Source organism: Nelumbo lutea, chromosome 2, assembly GCF_056320005.1.
Source record: "Nelumbo lutea isolate HS-2025 chromosome 2, American lotus-T2T, whole genome shotgun sequence".
In the NCBI taxonomy this organism is placed as follows: domain Eukaryota; kingdom Viridiplantae; phylum Streptophyta; class Magnoliopsida; order Proteales; family Nelumbonaceae; genus Nelumbo; species Nelumbo lutea.
The window spans coordinates 73,250,968-73,271,603 of NC_142685.1; the positions used below are offsets into that span (position 1 = coordinate 73,250,968).

The window sequence follows — 20,636 nt, forward strand, 5'->3', positions numbered from 1 at the left end:
CAAAATTCCCGGTTAACCGAACCGGTTGGTTCGGTATTTTTAAAAAACCAAAGGTACCAGTTCAGTTTCAGTTAACCAATATAAAAACCGGCGGTTAACCGAACCGACTGGTATACAAATATTTCTATATATTATATGTATATTATATTATTTTATATTAACCATATATTACAAATTAATGAATATGCGTTATATATATTTACAAAATATAATATATTACTTATTATTTAAAATATAATATTTTATATGTATTTATAGTTTTTATTATATATTTATTTATAATATATTATAAATATAAAAAACCGATGGTTAATCGAACCAGTCAACCGGTTAACTGATCAACTTCAGTTTGGTTTTGGTTACCGGTTCGGTTTCAAAAATAAGCCCATGGTTCGGTTAACCGAACCGTGAGCACCCCTAGTACCCAATCTACCACTCCCAACAGTTAGTGTTTTGAGCCAATTCATGCGAAATCCTTGAGTACCTTACTGGGAAATGGTTATAAGGGTAGAGGTATTTGTAAAGTGTGCCAAGACATGAGCTATTATATACTACTAGGAAGGACTTGAAACTAGAAGGATATACCTATATAGACGGACTAGATCATCATCAAATAGACGGTTGGCAACTAGAAATTGTACATTCATAGGACATAATTTGGTGACATGGAAGAGTAAGAAGTACAGTTGACTAGGGGCATTGTAGAGGCAGTATAGACCCATGGCTCATATCACATGTTTATTGATTGAAACATGTACAGAGTGAGATTAGGATCCCTATCACATAGCCTGTAAAGCTATTCTATGATAACAAGGCAACTGTACACATTGTATCCGACCTAGTGTTTCATGAAACAAAAAAGCACATTGAAGTTGACTACCACTTTGTACAGGAAAAGGTTCTAAGTGGAGAAATTTCTATGCCCTATGTGAAGCCTGAAGTTGCCAATTTATTTACTAAAAAGATTTATAGAAGTAGAATGGACTACATTTGTAACAAGCTGGAGTTATAGCTTAACGGGAAGTATTAAAATTTATGATTAGTTGGGCATGTGAAGTCATGGGTAGTCTAAACATTTCCCATGTTTAAGCAAGGGTACAATTGTCTGACTCCTTTTATAACTTTAGGGTCAGATCTGTTTGTCTTTATTTTAATACTCTATGCATATCACACTAGGTGGGGACTCAATTAGTGTCTCCACCAAACTGGAGAGGAGTTTAATTCTTTCTTGCTGTCTACACTCTCTTTCTCTCTCTTCTCTCTATTCTTATGCTTTCTGCTTAATTCTGAATCATTCTTATAAATATTATTAATGTGCACTAGATTAGGCCTCAATCAACATATACTTGGTCCTCCACTCTAGCAATTTATGGCTTTCATTGCCTTTCAACAAGACAAAGACCAACTTAAGGTTTTTCCTCCTCTAATTTTTCCTGTTCTATCTTCCTGTCTGAATTTGATAATGCTTTGGAGAGTGAAATGAAATTGTTGTTCTTTTTAACAGTAAAAGGAAACTCAATTCAATAAGAAAACTAGTTTGTTCTACCTTTCTCTTTGCATAGGCTCTCCTAAATGGATGAAGTGTCCATGTCAGACATGCGTTGGACTCTTGATAATCCATGGAATCTTGAAGGGCACTTCTGTTTCAGATTTTCTTTTTTTTTCCTTGTTTATTCAACATAAATGAACAGCTAATCTCTACAGACTGAATGTCATTTTTCCTATAAAACGTTATTAAGTAGTAAAAACAATCTTTCAGACCTTTTTTTATAGGTTTATAATGTTAAAGTTTAAAAATATATGGCCTATTTTAAAAGTTTGTCCTTTTCTATAGACATGTCTGTGAATCCTTGTTTCTTTGTGTTGCAAAATCAGACTCCTGGACACGCATTGGATTCCAATTCCTATGTCTTTGTTAATGTAACATTATAAGAAACTAAAATTTTAATATTAAGTAGAAGATCAAAATGATAGGCTAATTATACAATTTTTTAGTTTAAATCTTGAATTACAACTAAATATAATATAATTCAATTGCCAGTAACAATGCACTAGCATCTGAAACAAAAATCAGTGGTATGAACAAATATGTTGCCTTACCTTGCAAACTGGAATTTGTGGAAGATGGATTTATATCTAGCTGCTATTGGACTGAGAGCTGTAGAACTGGAGGATGGGAATATGGGACTGGTGACCCTTCACTGCTCTGGTATTCTCCCCTCCATGCATCTTGAACCTGAGATGCAAACTGAAGGTTCCACAAAACATCCTCAATTGAGGGTCTATCTGTCAGTTCTTTAGACAGGCACCTTATGCAGATCTCAATCACTGTCCTCAAAGATTCATCTGAACATGTCTTGAGATTTTCTGCATCAACTATGCTCCTTTGAGCAGCATCATCAGATGCAATACTTATTTGTATCTGCAGGAGAATGATAAATTAGACGAGTAGGAACAAATCATGAAGCTTCATATGCATGGAATTTACTGACATAATATCAATAGTTTTTCTTGACCATTCTAACATGATATCAGTGTATTTAATGAAATTTTTCAATTTTGGTCATACTCCAGGATAATCTAAAAAATTAGATTAGTAAAATGTATTTTTCCAACATATTAAAAAGGTTTAAAAAATGAATGATGCTTTTTCACGTCATAAAGTATCAAGGTAAAGAAGAAGAAGAATATCTGCATGGCAAAATAGTTGCTTCCCATGGTTTAAGATGAAGATTTGTAACTGTTGAGTTTTGGGCTGATACAACATGTTTTTTTATTTACATAGCATAGTTAGGGAGCTGTTGGGCCTTAGGCCCATTAGTTTATCTTTTAATTTAAGAATGTTTTTAAGTTCTCACAAGTAGCTGATTACTAAGGACATACTTGTCTTTGTACTCTCTTTTATTTATGAGTATATAATCTAATGAAAGGGGCGGCCGGACCTAATTCTGAGCTTCTCCCATTCTCTTCTATATCTAATCTCTCTCTTTCTTAGCTGAAACCTTTTCTCCTCTTTTTCTTCTTCTTTTACAGTTTTTATATCAAAACAGGTTGTTCAAACCTTTCTACTGTAACTAATGTGCATTCATGCAGTACCAGTTTCAAAATCTGACATGAAAAAGCTTGGTGAACCTTAAGAACTAGGCTGTGGACTGAATGGTGAATTTTAAATACTTGTAACAAAATTAATAGTTTTCATATTAATCAAAAAGCATTATATTGAATTTAATAGTAGTGCATTTATTTTATGGGTTTTGCAACATACTCAGGGACAAAAACATAACTAAATGCAAGTGTCGTGTTATTTACCTAGTTATTTTCTTCACTGAAATTGAAATCAGTAGTTATTTTTAATAATTAAATGTAGCTAGAAACTCGCTTGCTTGTCTAGGCTAGCCAGCAGAGGTAATACATACAAACAGCATAAAGTTGACCATATAATGCAGGAAATCAATATTTTAGAATTACAAGTGAATCCCCAGGCCCTGGCATTCCCCAAAGACATCCTTGTATGGATACTCCTGCTCTAGAAAACCTGCCAGCTAGGGTATTAGCTGATCTAGGGATCCACCTGAACGAGTAGTTTAGATTGGTTCCAATGGATTTGGCTTTCCTAACCGAAGTTATAAATCTCCACATTGGTTCCTCTTCTGAAGTAAGCTAGGAAATAACAACATGACAATCTCCTTCTGGTAGCATGTTTCTCCAGTTTTGTTGTTCTATCAGCTTGAGACCTTGGATTAAAATCATCAGCTCTTCTCTCAAGAAACTTTCAAAGCCAACAGTACCAGAGAAGCCCAGCATAACAGTGTCTCTTTGTGCCTTACCACCCCTCCCACACCACTCACCCGAGTTGCCTAAACAGCACCCATCAAAGTTAAGCTTCATTCTATCAGAACCCATCAGAGCCCAATGTGCCATTTTTATTTTAATTAGTTCACTAGAAGTTCAGGACTGTTATCAGTCTTGAACCCTATAGAATCTCAGGATCGAAGATAAGAAGAAAGAAAGAGGAGAGAAGAGAAAGAGGGACGAGAAGCAGTAGAACACAAGGTTTGAAAGGAGGAGCAGAAGCTTAATGTTCTGCCGCTGCCACTTTAATTAATATTTATAGGTTATACTCATTACAGGGAAAGGACAGATATGCCCTTAGTTTTTACATAACAAATAGAGTAAAACAAAGACTGAAATAAATAACAACTGAAACAACTAAATTACCAATAGCTAACCCTAGGCAGACTAGAATATCTTCTACCCTACGAACACAGTGGGACCATAGCTGTGGGGCCCACTTCAGTGTTCTCTACACTCCCCCTCAAGTTGGGAATAAATGTTTATCATTCCCAACTTGGATAGATCTGCCTCTAACTTCTTTCGTGATACAACTTTAGTGAGGATATCTGCCAGTTGCATATTGGAGGTGATGTATGAGAGACATACTTCTTGTGATGAGACCCTCTCTCGTACAAAGTGTCGATCAACTTCAATATGTTTAGTCCTGTCATGCTGCACTGGGTTGTGTGCTATATTAATAGCCGCTTGATTATCACAATACAGCATCAAGGGCTTCTCATACTCAACGCCCAACTCCTCAAGTAGTGATCTCAGCCAAAGAATTTCAGCCACTCCATTAGCCATTGACCTATACTCAGCTTCAGCACTGGATCGAGAGACAACACTTTGTTTCTTACTCCGCCAAGAAACCAGGTTACCTCCCACAAGAGCACAATATCCAGAGGTAGACCTTCTGCCATCAACACTCCCAGCCCAATCGGCATCCATATAAACTTCCACCTTCATGTGGTCATTGTTCTTGAACAGTATACCTCTACCCGGGCATCTCTTCAAATATGCTAGTATACTTTCTGCTGCTAGAAGGTGTGTGGTTCTAGGAGAATGCATGTACTGACTGATAACACTAACGGCATATCTGATGTCTGGTCGGGTAAGGCATAGATATAGGAGTTTTCCCACTAACCGCTGGAACATAACTTTGTCTTCAAGCAGCTCCCCACTCTCTGCATTAATCCTGTGGTTCTGTTCAATGGGTGTATCTGCAGGTTTGACACCTAGCTTTCTAGTTTCAGCCAAGATATCTAACACATATTTCCTCTGAGAGACAAAGATCCCCTACTTAGATCTAGCAACCTCAATACCCAAAAAATACCGTAGTGTACCCAGATCTTTCACCTCAAACTCTTGATGAAGGAGCTGTTTGAGGGACTCAATCTCATGGTTGTCGTTTCCTATGACCACAATATCATCAACATAAACTGCAAATAGTGTCAGTGACGACTCCACCCTCTTGATGAACAGTGTATGATCTGACTGAGCCTGTACATAACCGAACTTCCCAAGGGCTAGTCTGAATCTGTCGAACCAAGCTCTAGGTGACTGCTTCAAACCATACAATGCCTTATTGAGCTGACAAACTTTCTTACCTGCCTCTGTATCATAGAATCCAGGAGGCAACTGCATGTAGACCTCTTCCTGCAAGTCCCCATTCAGGAAAGCATTCTTAACATCCATTTGGTACAAAGGCCAAGTGTAGCTTGTTGCAAGAGATAATAGAACCCAAATGGTGGTCATTTTGGCTACTGGGGCAAATGTCTCCAAGTAATCTATATCATAAGTTTGAGTGAACCCCTTTGCAACTAGCCGAGCTTTGTACCTCTCAATGGAACCATCCGCATTATGCTTCACAGTAAATACCCACCTGCATCCAACTGGTTTCTTTCCTTTAGGCAAGTCAACTAGCTCCCAGGTATTATTTTTCAACAGGGCATCCATTTCAACTTGCATTGCACCTCTCCACTCCGGGACTGATAGGGCTTCTTGCACTGTTCTCGGAATAGGGACATCAGCAACAGAGGTGAGATAGGACCTGTAGGAGGGAGATAGGCGATCATAGGACAAAAACTGGGAGATGCAGTGGGCTGTAGATGTGGTGCAATGCCGTTTTCCTTTACGGAGGGCAATGGGAAGGTCAAGGTCATTTGCAGAAGGTGAGGTAGCAACAATGGAAGGAGTCTCTATGGGCCCTGGGACTGTAATATCTGGACTTGGAGCCGCAGAAGAGATTGTAGCTGGCTGGGACTGCTGATGAACAGAATCAATCTGCCTGCATCGCCTGTGATAGACTCTCAACTCCCAATCCCTTTGACCACCCTCGCTATTACAACCCTCATCACTACAGTCCTCATCATCAATTGGAATAGGTAAAGGAATAGCCCCAAAGGTATTAACCCTGTCCTCACTACACTCCTCCTCCCCCTGAAGAAAAAGACCCAAATCTCCACGCTCACTACTCTCCCCTTGAGGAGAGACCCGAGAATAGTAGGGTGTCTCCTCAAAGAAAGTGACATCTATATATACAAACTTCTTCCCTGAGATAGGATCATAACAACAATAACCCTTTTGAGTTTGTGCATAACCAAGAAAGATGCATTTGGAGGCCTTGGGTTGAAACTTGGAGTGATTGAGACCAAGAAGCTGAACAAAACAGGTACAACCAAATGTCTTGAGGGGAATAGTGAACAACTCCTCATTGGGGTATAGAAGGGAAAAAGGAGGTTTCATATCAAGAACCCGAGAAAGAATTCGATTAATAAGATATACCGCCGCAAGGATAGCATCACCCCAGAAGCGAATAGGGACGTTGGAGGTAAACATAATACTTCTAGCCACCTCCAAGATGTGCCTATTCTTCCTGTCTGCAACCCCATTCTGCTGAGGTGTATGAGGACACGTGCTCTGGTGGATAACCCCATGATTAAGGAGGTACGATGCCAATGGCTTAGCAAAGTATTCCTTTGCATTATCAGATCTAAGCACTTTTATCCTGGCATCAAATTGTGTTAGGATCATTTGGTGAAAGTTTTGGGTCAGGACAGGCACCTCATCTCGTGATCGCATAAGATAAACCCATGAAAAACGGGTGTGGTCAACAACAAATAGCAAAAAATACCTGTACCCCCCCATAGAAGGAATGTGATATGGCCCCCAAACATCAGTATGCACAATATCAAAAGAACTATTACTCCTTTTATTACTCAATGAATAAGAGTTTCTACAATGTTTAGCCAACTCGCAACTTTCACACTTCAACCGAGATAACTCAACAGACTCAAACAAAGTAGGAAACAGACTCTTCAAGGACCAAAAAGATAAATGACCCAATCGATTATGCCACAACACAACCGGACTCACAACTTGAGAAACCAGTAACTTCTTATCCACTGACTCTTCCCGACGAGAACTCTCCCCGAGCAAATAGATCCCATTCGTCTCACAGCCAGTCCCAATCACCTTCTTCGTCTCCATGTCCTGAAAAACACATCGGTCAAGAAAGAAAGTTACTGAACAGTTCAAATAATGGGTAATGCTACTGACGAAAAGGAGGTTAGTATCCAGTTTAGGAACATGCAAGACAAAGGACAAGGATTTAGTATCTGACAGTTTGATGTCACCCTTGCCAGAAATAGGAACAAGAGAGCCATCAGCTATAGATACTTTATCCCTACCAGAAGATAAGTGATAAGTAGTAAACAAAGAGGGCAAGCTGGTCATATGGTCAGATGCACCTGAATCTATTACCCAACACGGTTCAGTAGTACCTGGAGCGGAGGCATGGTAGGCTGAGGCTCGAGTACCTGAGTGTGCAAAGGCCGATGTAGCTGGAGCTGATGATGACTGCGGTAACTGAGCTGAACTGCCAACTTCCTTTTCCAATTGTATTAGAGCTGCCCGAACTGCAGCTAAGGTCTCTAATGGTGTGCCTCTCGTGCCAGATGAGGATGTTGAATTAGTAGTCGTAGCCACATGAGCATTACTCCTTTTATTTCTCAACTTTGCCGGGACCAAATGTGGATGCAACTTCCAACATGTTTCTTTTGTGTGTTTAGGTTTCTTGCAATGCTCACACACCACATCCCTTTTATCTTCCTTCTTTCTGTCCCTCTCTGAATCACCCTCTGTTTTGGGTTTGACAGCTACCAAGGCAGGTGTAAGCGGCTGAGGTTGCATCATGACTTTCCTCCTGGTCTCTTCACTGTGCACTAAGGAGTATGCCTGAGAGAGGGTCACACTATCTCTGGTCAAGATCTGTTGCCTCACAATATCATATTCTGAATTCAGTCATGCCAGAAACTCAAACACTCTGTTTGTCTCAATGTGCTTTCTATGTATCTGAGCATCTTTGGGACTCTCCCACTCAAGAGTCTCTAAGTGATCAATCTCATGCCACAGGGACTGCAGGTTAGAGAAATAGACCGACACCGGTTTCTCTCCTTGTTTAAGGGCATTCACCTCACATTTCAACTCATATGCTCTGGCAACATTAAGGGGTTGGGAGTAAGTCTCTTTCATCACATTCCATATCTCCTTAGCTGTCTTTGCCCATAAGTAATTTCGGCGGATATGGGGCTGCATTGAATTACAGAGCCATGTCATAACCAAATAGTTTTCTTGGACCCACTTGGTATACGTAGGGTCTCCCTTAGAAGGTTCTGCTACATCTCCCAAGAGATACCCTACTTTGCCCCTTCCCCCAATAGCCATCATGGCTGATTGGGCCCATTCCAAGTAGTTTGATCCATCAAACTTTACGGTTGTAATCTGAAAACCAGTCTCAGAACCACCACCATAACTGCTGTTCCCAAAACTGCCTTCTGCCTGATTCTTAAACTCCATTTCAGTCAAGAACCAGAAGTATCAAAGATTATGGTTACTACAGTCAAAACCAGCACTAGAACTCCCAACAACAGTCACAACATCAGTAGAGAACCAATCTGTACTCACAATAGATGTGCATGAAATATATATAAGACTGATCTGAAATCAATAACCACACACAACAGCAACAGTCCGAACTGTTTTCACCCCTTCAAAAGTGTTTGAAACCCCAAAAAAAAGACTGAAACACAGTTTGAAGGGCAATCTGATATGTTGAAGCCAATTCGAGGTTTTAATCAGTCCTAAGAGCCGTACGGATAAGGTTTGTATTAGGGTTAATATGAAACCCTAAAACTGATCAATGTTGAGGAGAATTCTAGGGTATGCCGCAGGAATCAGATCACAAGTTTCGGCCTAATACTAGGGTTTGCCGTAGGGATAAGACAAAACCCTAGAGAAACCCTAGAGAATAGAGAGATAAAACCCTAGAGTAGTTCGGCCACCCTAACTGGATAGGTCCAACCTATCTTTTCTGATGTTACTTCTCTCAGAAAGTAAAAACTTACAGTAGAATGCAGTTCGCTGCCTACCAAGGTTACCCGAACCCTAGCCTTCTCTGATTCTTCCTGATCACCAACTTGCTACAACTGTGACACTTCTTCAAACAGCTGCTAATCCTCTAGAGATCTCCAAGAACCAGTCAACGAACTCTGCTTTCTCAGCTTCCAGCCTTAGATGGTTCTCATGTGGTCGGTTGGACTAGACTCACATGAGAGAACTTAGCTCTGATACCAACTAGAAGTTCAGGACTGTTATCAGTCTTGAGCCCTAATGAATCTCAGGATCGAAGATAAGAAGAAAGAAAGAGGAGAGAAGAGAAAGAGGGAGGAGAAGCAGTAGAACACAAGGGTTGAAAGGAGGAGCAGAAGCTTAATGTTCTGCCGCCGCCACTTTAATTAATATTTATAGGTTATGCTCATTACATGGAAAGGACAGATATGCCCTTAGTTTTTACATAACAAATAGAGTAAAACAAAGACTGAAATAAATAACAACTAAATGACCAATAGCTAACCCTAGGCAGACTAGAATATCTTCTACCCTACGAACACAGTGGGACCGTAGCTGTGGAGCCCACTTCAGTGTTCTCTACAAAACTTTCTTAACTCCCCGGGTTGGGCAGGAGCCCCCATAAAAGCGAAAGAGGAAATTACAAATTTGCCCAAAATAAAGATCCCGAACCACCCCTTGCTTAGCTAACCCATCTGCAAGAGAGTTTAACAGAACTCTTCACCCAGCTATACTTCACTTCCATCTCCTTTGTTAGCCGCTTGTAGTTTTTTATTTTCATTGCTGAAGTTCCACAGCCCCCCCTTATCCTATTGTAGCCATCCTACTACCACCTGCGAGTCACCTTCAACCACAAGTTTCCTTGTATTCAACTCCTTTGCCTTTCTTATTCCCTCCAGAACCACAAAAATCTCAGCCCTGAGGGAGTGACCTACCCCTATAGGGCCTGAAAACATAGCTGAAATAACCCTTTTCTCATCCCTGAAGACTCCCCCAATACCAGATTGTCCAAGGTTCCCTCTATTGCTGCCATCAAAGTTCAGTTTTACAAAACCATTAGGGGGAGGTCCAAGAAGGACTAGTCCCTGTTCTAATCTGAGCAGCATTAGCAATCTCCTTCCAGTTTCTCATCAAGTCATCCAGTGTAAAGTCAGTAAGAAGATCTTAAGTCTTTAACCACTGTGCTGCCCTTAAGTGAATCACCTCTATTACGGTTCCAATACTCCTCTCCTTATCTGATAAGATCCTTGAATTCCTTTCTTCCCACAATGTCCAACACACAACAGCCCTTATGCACCTCCACATGGCCCTTCCTCTTCTCAAATACCACCTGAAGAAGGATGAATAAAACAGAGTTTGCACAAACATAGGGGGGTTCCCTCTCCTCCCAAAAAGAGAAAAAACCCATTCCCATATTGTTTTGGCAAAAAAGCAAGCAACTAAAAGGTGATAACCAGTCTCCCCATCAGCTTTGCAGAGAATACACCAGTGCGGGATAAGCAAATCTTGGGTCTTTTTCTTTGAAGCAAATCACCAGTGTTGAATCTTTCCAAGAAGGCTTCCTAACAAAAACTCCCAACCCTTGGGGGAATAGGCTTACACCAGACCTCTTTCACAGGGAAGGAAGAGCCAATGGAACTAAAAGGTTTGAGTTAAGCTTTGGAAAAAGGAGGCACAAGAAAAATAGCCCGAAGAGGAAGGAATCCATATTCTAGCATCCTCCTTAGAAGGGCTCAAGAAAACATTTTCAAGGATACCCAATAAGGTTATGGTGCTATCCAAATCTGTATCCCTTGGATATCCCCAACCCAAGTTTGTTCCCAAAACTTTACAAGATTGCCTGAATTTAGATCATACCTTATTAGAGAGGAGAAAACAGAAAGTAGGTCATGAATGACTTTCCATGGTGAAGCGCTTGTAGTCCTTGCCAGAATTCCAGGATCCCAGTCATTGTCCTCGACCCCACGAATGCTAACCACTATCCTAGCCCATAGCTTCTCCTTCTCTAAAGGGAACCTCCATAACCACTTTGCCAACAAAGCCATATTCCTTAACCTAATATTCCCTATCCCAAGACCTTCTAACTTCTTGCTTCTAGTTACCACTTCCCAACTCACTCTATGATCCCTTCTCTCCTCTCCCAGTTCCCAAAGAAAGTCTCTCATCAACTATTCAACCTATTGGACACCTCTACTGAAACCTTGAACACAGACAAGAAGTAAACCGGCAAATTGGCTAGGCTAGCCCTAATAAGGGTGATCCTACCCCCAAGAGACAAATAATTCTTCTTCCAAAAGGCAAGTCTTCTCTCAAATCTTTCCACCACCGGATTCCAAAAGTTACCTTTATTAGGATTATCTCCTAGGGGTAAGCCTAGGTAATTAAGGGGCCACCTCAAGACAGAGCAATTGAGCAAATCTGCACACTCCCTAACCTCCCTCTCCTCCAAGTTCACACCCACTACACAACTCTTTTCAAAATCCACCTAAGGTTGGACATCCTTCCAAAGAGTTGTATCACCAATTTCAAATTTCTAATCCATCTTGAGTCCCCTCCCTCACCAAAAAGGATTGTATCATCTGCAAATTGTAGATGGGTAAGTGGAACCCCTTCCCTTCCCAATCTCCACCCTATTATCAATTCCCTCAAGTCCCCTTTCTATATCAATCTTCCTAGCACATCACATCTACCATCAGGGTAAACAGGAAGGGGGAGAGAGGGTCTCCTTGTCTTATTCCCCTTAAAGTTGGAAAGAAGTCTGATGTAATCTTAATTATGTGCCGCAGGGATACTTTTGTCATTTTAACCTTTTAATTTTTATGTAGTCTCCCTAACTTATAAATACAAATCCTGGGCACCGCCAGTTTATGTTTTTGGTCTAAATATTTCGCCTCTTCTTTCTCTTCTCTCCTCTCTTCTTCTTTCTTCTTTCTTCTTCCTTCTTCTCTTCTCCTCCTCTCATCTCTTGATCGAGATCTTTCTTCTTGCCGAAATCATGGTATCAGAGCAGGTTGGTGCTCTGTAATTTTTTTTTTGGTCGATGACATCCTCTGTATTCACTTGACTGAGAATGAAGAAACGAAGTCAGTTCTGGACCTGAGAACTCATCGGCTGAATTCCCTCTCCAGTTCTGGGCAGAAACTCAACGGAAGTGATTGCAGAAGATTGTTCTGGACCTGAGAACTCATCGGCTGGATCTCCCTCTCCTGTTCTGGGCGGAAATCAACTGAAGTGATTGCAGAAAATTCTTGATGACTGGTTGAGTCCTTCCAAGAGGCTGGCAGCTCCTTTTTTTCTATTCTCTTTTATTATTCTTGGACTGGAAAATCCAGAAACCACCTGAACTGAACTTGGACAGGTTGTTTAAACCTTTTTTTCTTTGGTTCTTGGTGCTGGTACCAAGAACAGGTTGAGGGTTGCCTTGACCGAATGGTATAAGGGAGGTTTAACCCCTTCTTTGTGGGTTGGGTGATCCAGAAACCTGTGAACTTGTGGAATTAGTTGTAGGTCATGAGTGACCTGGTTTGGTTGACTGTTACAGCAACCGTGTACTGATGCTTGTGGCTTATATTAGCCTTGGAGAATTCTGTTACACCTGTGAACTTGTTCAGATGGCTGGTACAGCAGCAGAGTACTGATGCTTGCAGCTTATATTAGCCTTGGAGAGGCCTGTTAGATCAATGAGAGTGTGTTGCAGCAAGGGTTGTGATTGTGTTCTAACTGTCAGAAAACTTAAAGTAAGGACTGTGTAGTCCATTTGTATGTATTGACTGAAGTGAAGGGACTGTTGTTGTCTTAGTAAGCATCGGTCATGAATTCTGAAGATTCAGCAACCTCTGGAACCTCTTTTAACCAAGGAGGAATGAACAACAGTATTGACTCCATGAGCTTTCCAACGACCATTACTCCCTTAGATGGCAAAAATTATTTGACATGGTCTAAGGAGATGCGGCTGTACATCACAGCCCGGGGTAAAGCAGGGTATATCAATGGAAAAGTGAAGGAATCTAGGACTGGTACGGCTGAATATGATAAGTGGGACCAGGAAAACTGCATGATTATGTCATGGCTCTTGACTACTATGCTAACATCAGTGAAGCAGAACTTTATGTGGACTGAAACAGTCAAGGAAATATGGGAACAAGCAAGGTCAACTTACTCCGAACAGAGGCACTATGCTAGAATCTATCAATTGCAAGCCGAGACTGCAATGTGTAAACAAGGGGAAAGAAGCTTATCCACCTACTATTCTTCCCTCACATCTATCTGGAAAGAGTTAGATTATTATCAGAATATTGACTGGGAGAGTGAAAATGATGCCAAAGCCTACAAACAGTTAGTGTCACAGCAGCGGGTGTTTGCTTTTTTGTTGGGACTTAATCCCATATATGAACCCATTTGAGTTCAAATTTTGGGCAGCAAGGATCTTCCCTCTGTCCAAGAGGTGTATGCGTTGGTTCAATCTAAGGAAAGTAGGAAATCTGCCATGAATCCTCCCGAGGGGGAGACCATTGCCTTAGCCACAAAAGGTAATATCAATTCAGCAAGAAAGGGAGATGATCAGAAAAGGGTTGATGATAAGGATAAATTGTGGTGTTCTCATTGTCAGAAATCCCGACACACATGGGAGACATGTTGGGAATTGCATGGCAAACCGAAGTGGGCATAAGACCTAAATAAGAAATCAGCACAAGAACAGAACCAGAAACCAAATCAGAAAAGGTTCACCTCGGCTAACTTGGCCTCTCATGAGTTGCAGAGTGGAGGAACTACTATGAACTCTCAAGATTGCCCCCCTAGGTCTGATCTCAAGGAAAATATTATCACTGCCTTTCGTGACCATTTGGAGCAATATGGTAGGGCCCTCACACAAACTGATTCTGGACCCACTCCTTCAACCTCTTTTGCCTCTTCCTCAGGTAACTTAGCTTTTGCATTCCATGTGTCTACCGATACCTCTGAATCCCCATGGATTATTGATTCTGGTGCTTCCAATCACATGACGTGTAAGTCAACCTTTTTCCAATCATACACCCTTCTTTCTGGCAAAGATAAAGTGATGTTAGCTGATGGATCCTTCTCCTCCATTGCTGGTCGATGATCTATACCTTTGCCATTTGGCTTACCCCTATTAGATGTTTTACATGTTCCAAAACTGCCTATTAATTTGCTATCTATTAGTAGCATACACACTCTTTGAACTGCTCAGTAACCTTTTTTTCTCAATCTTGTGTCTTTCAGGATTTGGCCTCCGGGAGGACGATTGGTAAAGGGAACATGGTGAATGGCCTCTATGTGCTGAAGAATAGAGTTGGTCTTGTGGCCTTAGAGTCTTTGAGTCAGTCAAATAAAAGTCAAGTTACTTTGTGGCACAATCGTTTGGGTCATCTGTCTTTTGAGTCCTTGAAGTATTTGTTTCCATAATTGTTTAAGCCTGTGTCTATTAATGATTTTCAGCGTCAAGTGTGTCAACTAAGCAAGCATTGTAGAACTTCATTTTCTTTATGTAATAAAAAAGCAGATGTTTCAATTTCCATTGTGTATTCTGATGTTTGGGGACCTGTAAATATTCCAACAAAGCATGGCTACAGATACTTCATATCTTTCATTGATGACTTCTCTCGATATACGTGGGTGTACCCTATGCACTCTCGAGACGAAGTTCCTAAACTTGTGAAAGCCTTCCAACATATGGCTTACACACAATTTCAAACGGAGATTCTAACTTTCCAATCAGACAATGCCGAAGAGTACTTTCATGGTGACCTCACAGAATTTTTTGAAACTTGTGGCTCTATTCATCGTAGTTCTTCTGCTCAAACCCCTCAACAAAATGGGATTGCAGAGAGAAAGAATCGTCAACTCTTAGAGGTTGCTCGAGGGTTGTTGATATACATGAATGTTCCAAAAAGGTTCTGGGTGGATGTTGTTATGATTGCGGCTTATCTTATCAATCGGATGCCATCTCGTCTCTTGGAGTACAAGTCCCCTCATCAACTCATCTTCCCTACAACTCCATTGTTTCCTATCCCTTTGTGTGTCTTTGGGTTAAGTGTTTTGTCCATGATCTATCACCTACCCGTGGTAAGTTAGATCCCAAAGCCATTGCTTGTGTTTTCCTTGGCTATCCCCTTTCCCAAAAAGGTTATCGTTGCTTTGACCCTATTTCCAAAAAGTACTTTGTATCTATGGATGTTTCTTTCTTTGAAGATGTGCCTTTTTTATTGCTTCTCCTCAGGGGGAAAGTCCAAGTGAGGAGAAACAGAGATAGGTTTTGTTGCCTTCTCCTCCTGACCCCCCTCCATTTCGGGTCTTTCGTAGACAGCGGTACAAAAGTCAAGGCCGTGATCAATGAAGTTCAATAGATACAGAGCATCATGAAGTTGTGCAACCTGTGCCATTGAACTCTCAGGAGCTGAATCAATCACCGCATCTAGGTACTATTGTTCCAGTTGACATCCCTGAGCCCATTGATATTGATACTTCTAATTGTGACATGGATTTTCCTATTGCTAAGAGGAAAGGTGTCAGATCATGCACCACACACCACCCGATGGCCCTTTCCTTATCCTATGAGCATGTTTCACCCTCTTTCCATGCTTTCCTCTCTGCTATTGACAGTGTTTCCCTTCCTAAGAGTGTTGCAGAAGCTTTACTTGCTCCTGAATGGACAAATGCAATGAAGGAGGAGATCAATGCCCTTCGCAAAAATGGCATGTGGGAGCTGGTAGATCTTCCTAAAGGAAAGGAACCTATGGGGTGCAAATGGGTACTCTCTGCGAAACATAAGGCAGATGCCACAGTGGAGAGGTACAAGGTCCGGCTAGTTGCGAAAGGTTTTTCATAGGTGTATGGAGTTGATTATGCAGAAACCTTTGCACTTGTAATAAAAATGAATTCTATTCGAGTCCTCCTTTCTTTAGCAGCAAATCTAGATTGGGAACTTCATCAGTTGGACATTAAAAATACTTTTTTGAATGGTGACTTAGAAGAAGTGTATATGATCCAACCTCCGGGTTTTCGTGCTAAAGGAGATGAGTAGAAAGTATGTAGACTGAAGAAATCTTTGTATGGTTTAAAACAGTCTCCAAGGGCCTGGTTCAGTAGGTTCCACAATGAAGTTCAACAGATGGGTTTTAAGTAGTGCCAGTCTGACCACACACTCTTTGTGAAGAGAGAGCAAGGAAGAATGGCAGCTTTAATTGTGTATGTTGATGACATTATTATCACCGGTGATTGGGACTCAAAGATACGAAGATTGAAGAGATGCGCTTTAAGCAGTGCCAGTCTGACTACACACTCTTAGTGAAGAGAGAGCAAGGAAGAATGGCAACTTTAATTGTGTATGTTGATGACATTATTATCACCGGTGATTGGGACTCAGAGATAGAAAGATTGAAGAGATTCTTGGCCACCCAATTTGAAGTGAAGGATTTGGGGCCTTTACGTTATTTCGTTGGAATTGAAGTGGCCCACTCTAATCAGGGTCGTCTCCCAAAGGAAATATGTTCTTGATCTCCTAAAAGATACGGGGAATCTTGGAGCAAAACCTGGTGACACTCCTATGGATGTAAACCACAGGTTCGGGGATTGCAGTGATGAGCCCATAACAGATACAAAGCAGTATCAAAGATTGGTGGGCAGACTTCTCTACCTATCTATGACAAGACCTGACATTGCGTATGCAGTGGGAGTCCTTAGTTTATGCATGCTCCCAAGGCCACACACTTGGAGACAACACAAAGTTCTTAGATATTTGAAGAAATTCCCTGGGACAGGACTCCTGTTTGGAAAACATGGGCATATGAGAGTTGAGGTTTACACTGGTGCAGATTGGGTTGGTTCTGTGGATGACAAAAAATCTACTAGTGGCTATTGTGCTTTTGTTGGGGGAACCTTGGTTACTTGGAGGAGTACGAAACAAAGTGTGGTGGCCAGATCGAGTGCAGAAGCTGAATATAGGGCCATGTCTCATGCTGTGGCAGAACTTCTATGGATAAAGAATCTCTTGGGTGAATTGGGCTTTCCTCTCAGTGATCCTATGCCATTATACTGTGACAATAAGGCTGCTATTAACATTTCTCCATGATAGAACTAAACATATAGAGGTTGACAAACACTTCATCAGGGAAAATTTGGAAAAATGAGAAGTTTGTACTCCCTACATCAGCTCTGAGGAACAACTGGCAGGCATCCTTACTAAAGGATTAAATTCCATGCGGCACTATAATCTTTGTGACAAGTTGGGGATGATTGATATCTACGCCCCAACTTGAGGGGGAGTGATGAAATCTTAGTTATGTATCGTAGGGGCACTTTTGTTATTTTAACCTTTTAATTTTTATGTAGTCGCCCTAACTTATAAATACAAATCCTGGGCACCGCCAGTTTATGTTTTTGGTCTAAATATTTCGCCTCTTCCTTCTCTTCTCTCCTCTCTTCATCTTCTTCTTTCTTCTTCCTTCTTCTCTTCTTCTCCTCTCATCTCTTGATCGAGATCTTTCTTCTTACCAAAATCAAAGTCCACCACTATCCCATTTACTAACACAAAGTAGTGGCAGTTCCTAAAACGTCCCATGACCCACTTGCACCATTTTCCCCCGAACCCAAAATTTACCATCACTTCCTCTAGAAAAGCCCAATCAACCAAGTCATAGGCCTTTTCTAAGTCCAACTTACAAACCACTCCCTTCTTCCTACCCTTCTTAAAATTCTCCAAACTTTCATTTGCAACGAGAATATGATCGATTATTTGCCTCTCCTTCACAAAGGCTCCTTGGTTTGGTGCAATAATGGTAGGTAGTACTAGCTTTCGTCTTAGAGACAACACCTTTGCAATTATCTTATACAAACTATTAACCAAGCTGATAGGTTTGAAATCTTTTGGGTGTAAGGCATTCTTCTTCTTTGGGACCAGAGGAATGAAAGTGGAGTACGACCCAAGATTAATCACTCCCCTCCCATAAAACTCATCAAACACTATCATTAAATCCTTTTCCAATATTTCCCAGCAATCCTGATAGAATGCCATTGTAAATCCATCTCATCCCGGAGCTTTTGTTCTCTCCATGGAGAAAACAACTTCCTTTACCTCCTTTCCAACTTTTCTTTGTTCTCAACCCCAATACTTGGCCAATCCAAACCTTCCAATCAAACCCTCTCACCTAAAGGTCTCCTAAAGATGGGATTTAAAGTGATCTATAAATGCCCCTACTATCTCCTCCGGATGAGTGAGGATTGAGCCCTCAACTTCCAACCTAGAAATAGAATTCTTCCTCCTCCAATTTGCTACCGCATGAAAAAAAAACTTGTATTTTTGTCTCCCTCCTTCAACCATTTACAACGAGATTTCTGTCTCCAACTAATCTCCTCCTTAAGCACACAGTCCTCTAGCTGATCCATCAATGTACTCCTTCTTTCCTCAATTCTGCCAAACTCCAGTAGATTCCATTCTTTGATCTTTGCTTTCAAGAACTGGAGCTTTTTGTGAAACCTCATACCTTCCCATTCCATTAAAGGGTGACACCCTTCCCACCATTTCCTAACTCTCTTAATTCAGCAGACTATCTGTTGTATATAGAGGTTCGCCCTGCTCTGCTATTTATAGCCTTAAAGAAAGGTTTTCCTAATCCTATTAGGAGTTTCCTAATCCAAATCTTTTATTTGGATCTGGACTCTCTTTAAGAGATAAGGATAATCTCTTATTTATCTGTAGATAAAGATCAGCCTTCCTAATCAAATTAGGAGTTTCCTGATCCAAATGTTTATTTGGATCTGGACTCTTCAAGTGGATAGGGATAATCCCTTATCCTATCTGTTAATCCAAATCCCAGAACCGCCCTCATTTAATTAATCTTATTAAGCCAGTTTGAGTTGGGCTTTAGGCCCATTAAGTCTATGTGCTCACTTAACCTCTTAATTTGCTGCCCAATTGGCTATCCTTGTATGGCGTGGGACCCAAACATTGATCTACACATCAGCCACATGTGTTCAGCCCAGCCTCTTGTTACAAGGCCTGGCCGAATTCACTGTAGGAGACAGTGAACCCTTGAGTCCATCACCATGGGCTCTTAATGGGCCCAACATTTACACTAAATGGTCATTGGGTCAAGCCACCTTATAAAAACCCAAGGACTGTGGGCAGATGCAAGATTAGCCCATCAGTTATTACCCTCAATGGTCTTACACTTAACCTCTCAACCCATAATGATCAAACACTACCCGACAAGAGAGGACCTCTCCCTCGACTGCAAGGTACAGTGCTACACTCTCTACTCACATGGATTTCAGGAGTTAAAACCTTTTGCAAACATTTTGAAACCATAATATGTGTATTTATACTACATATATATATATATATATATATATATATATATATATATATATATATATATATTATTTTTCAAAACAAATTTCAACGGCTAAAATCAACTGCCGGCAGTTTTGGTTTCCATTAGAGAGAGTGCATCCCCGATCATTCACTTTGTCCGACAAAGGGGCTGATTGATGTGGACGCGTATTGGGAGCAGCAGCAACAAGGATCCGGTGTTCTCATCCTATCCAATTCGGCAGCAACAGTCTTAGGTGTTCTCATCCTATCCAATTCGGCAACAACAATCTTATCCATTCAGCAGATTAGATTAGACTATCTTGTTATTCTTATCTTATCTTATTAAGTTAGTAGATTAGATTATCTTATCTTATTAGATTAGGATTAAGAGACTTTTCTTATTATATTAGGATTAAGAGAGATTATCTTATCTTATTAGATTAGGATTAAGAGAGACTTATCTTATCTTATCAATCTTATCTTATCAGGATAGAGTTGGAGATCTCCCTATTCAGCAAGGAGTCTCCCTAAGAGCAAGACTCTTGTAATCTCCTATTTAAGGAGCCACTATTATTGAATAAAGGCATCCAAAATTTCAGTCAAAGAGAAGAGTAAAGGAGAGTTAGGGTGATCTCTTGAACAAATCACCCCTTAGGTCACCACGATAGAATCAGCACGCAAAGGGAGGGGCAAGGGGAAACTAGAGGTTCTCCCCGTGGACCGACCCGTGACGAAATCCTACGCCCGGGCCCATAACACTGATCCTGTCACTATGATCACCGACTCAGATGAATTCTCGGACTATCCCAACATACCCAGGTTTTGACCCCCTCTAAGGATCTCGCTGATTGGCATATCAAAGACAACCCAATCCGACACCTAGTGTAGTATCATAATCGAGTCTAGGGGTCAGGTGTAACATTCTAGTTTTGCCCACCTATCTCCAAGGTCTAGGGCAATATTGGAATTTCGGTCTGGTTCAGGGTTTCAAGAAAACCCACACTGCATGTACCTTAGGTCTCACCCTGGCAGCTGAGACAAGCTACCCCAACCAACACATCAG

At 41.0% G+C, this 20,636-nt stretch overlaps 1 protein-coding gene across 3 annotated transcripts in view; it reads right to left on the bottom strand.

The window, feature by feature from the left end:
• The window catches only part of LOC148871507 (Leucine-rich repeat protein kinase family protein), a 39,888-nt gene that overhangs the window by 2,301 nt on the left and 16,951 nt on the right, over positions 1-20,636 (bottom strand). For all 3 annotated transcript variants that reach the window (XR_016107404.1, XM_088970700.1, XM_088970701.1), the window contains exon 8: positions 2,101-2,422. Coding sequence is in view for 2 of the 3 variants with exons in the window: in XM_088970700.1 (XP_088826826.1) it covers positions 2,144-2,422 (279 nt within the window). In the remaining variant the exon portion in view is untranslated. The remainder of the gene's footprint in view (positions 1-2,100; positions 2,423-20,636) is intronic.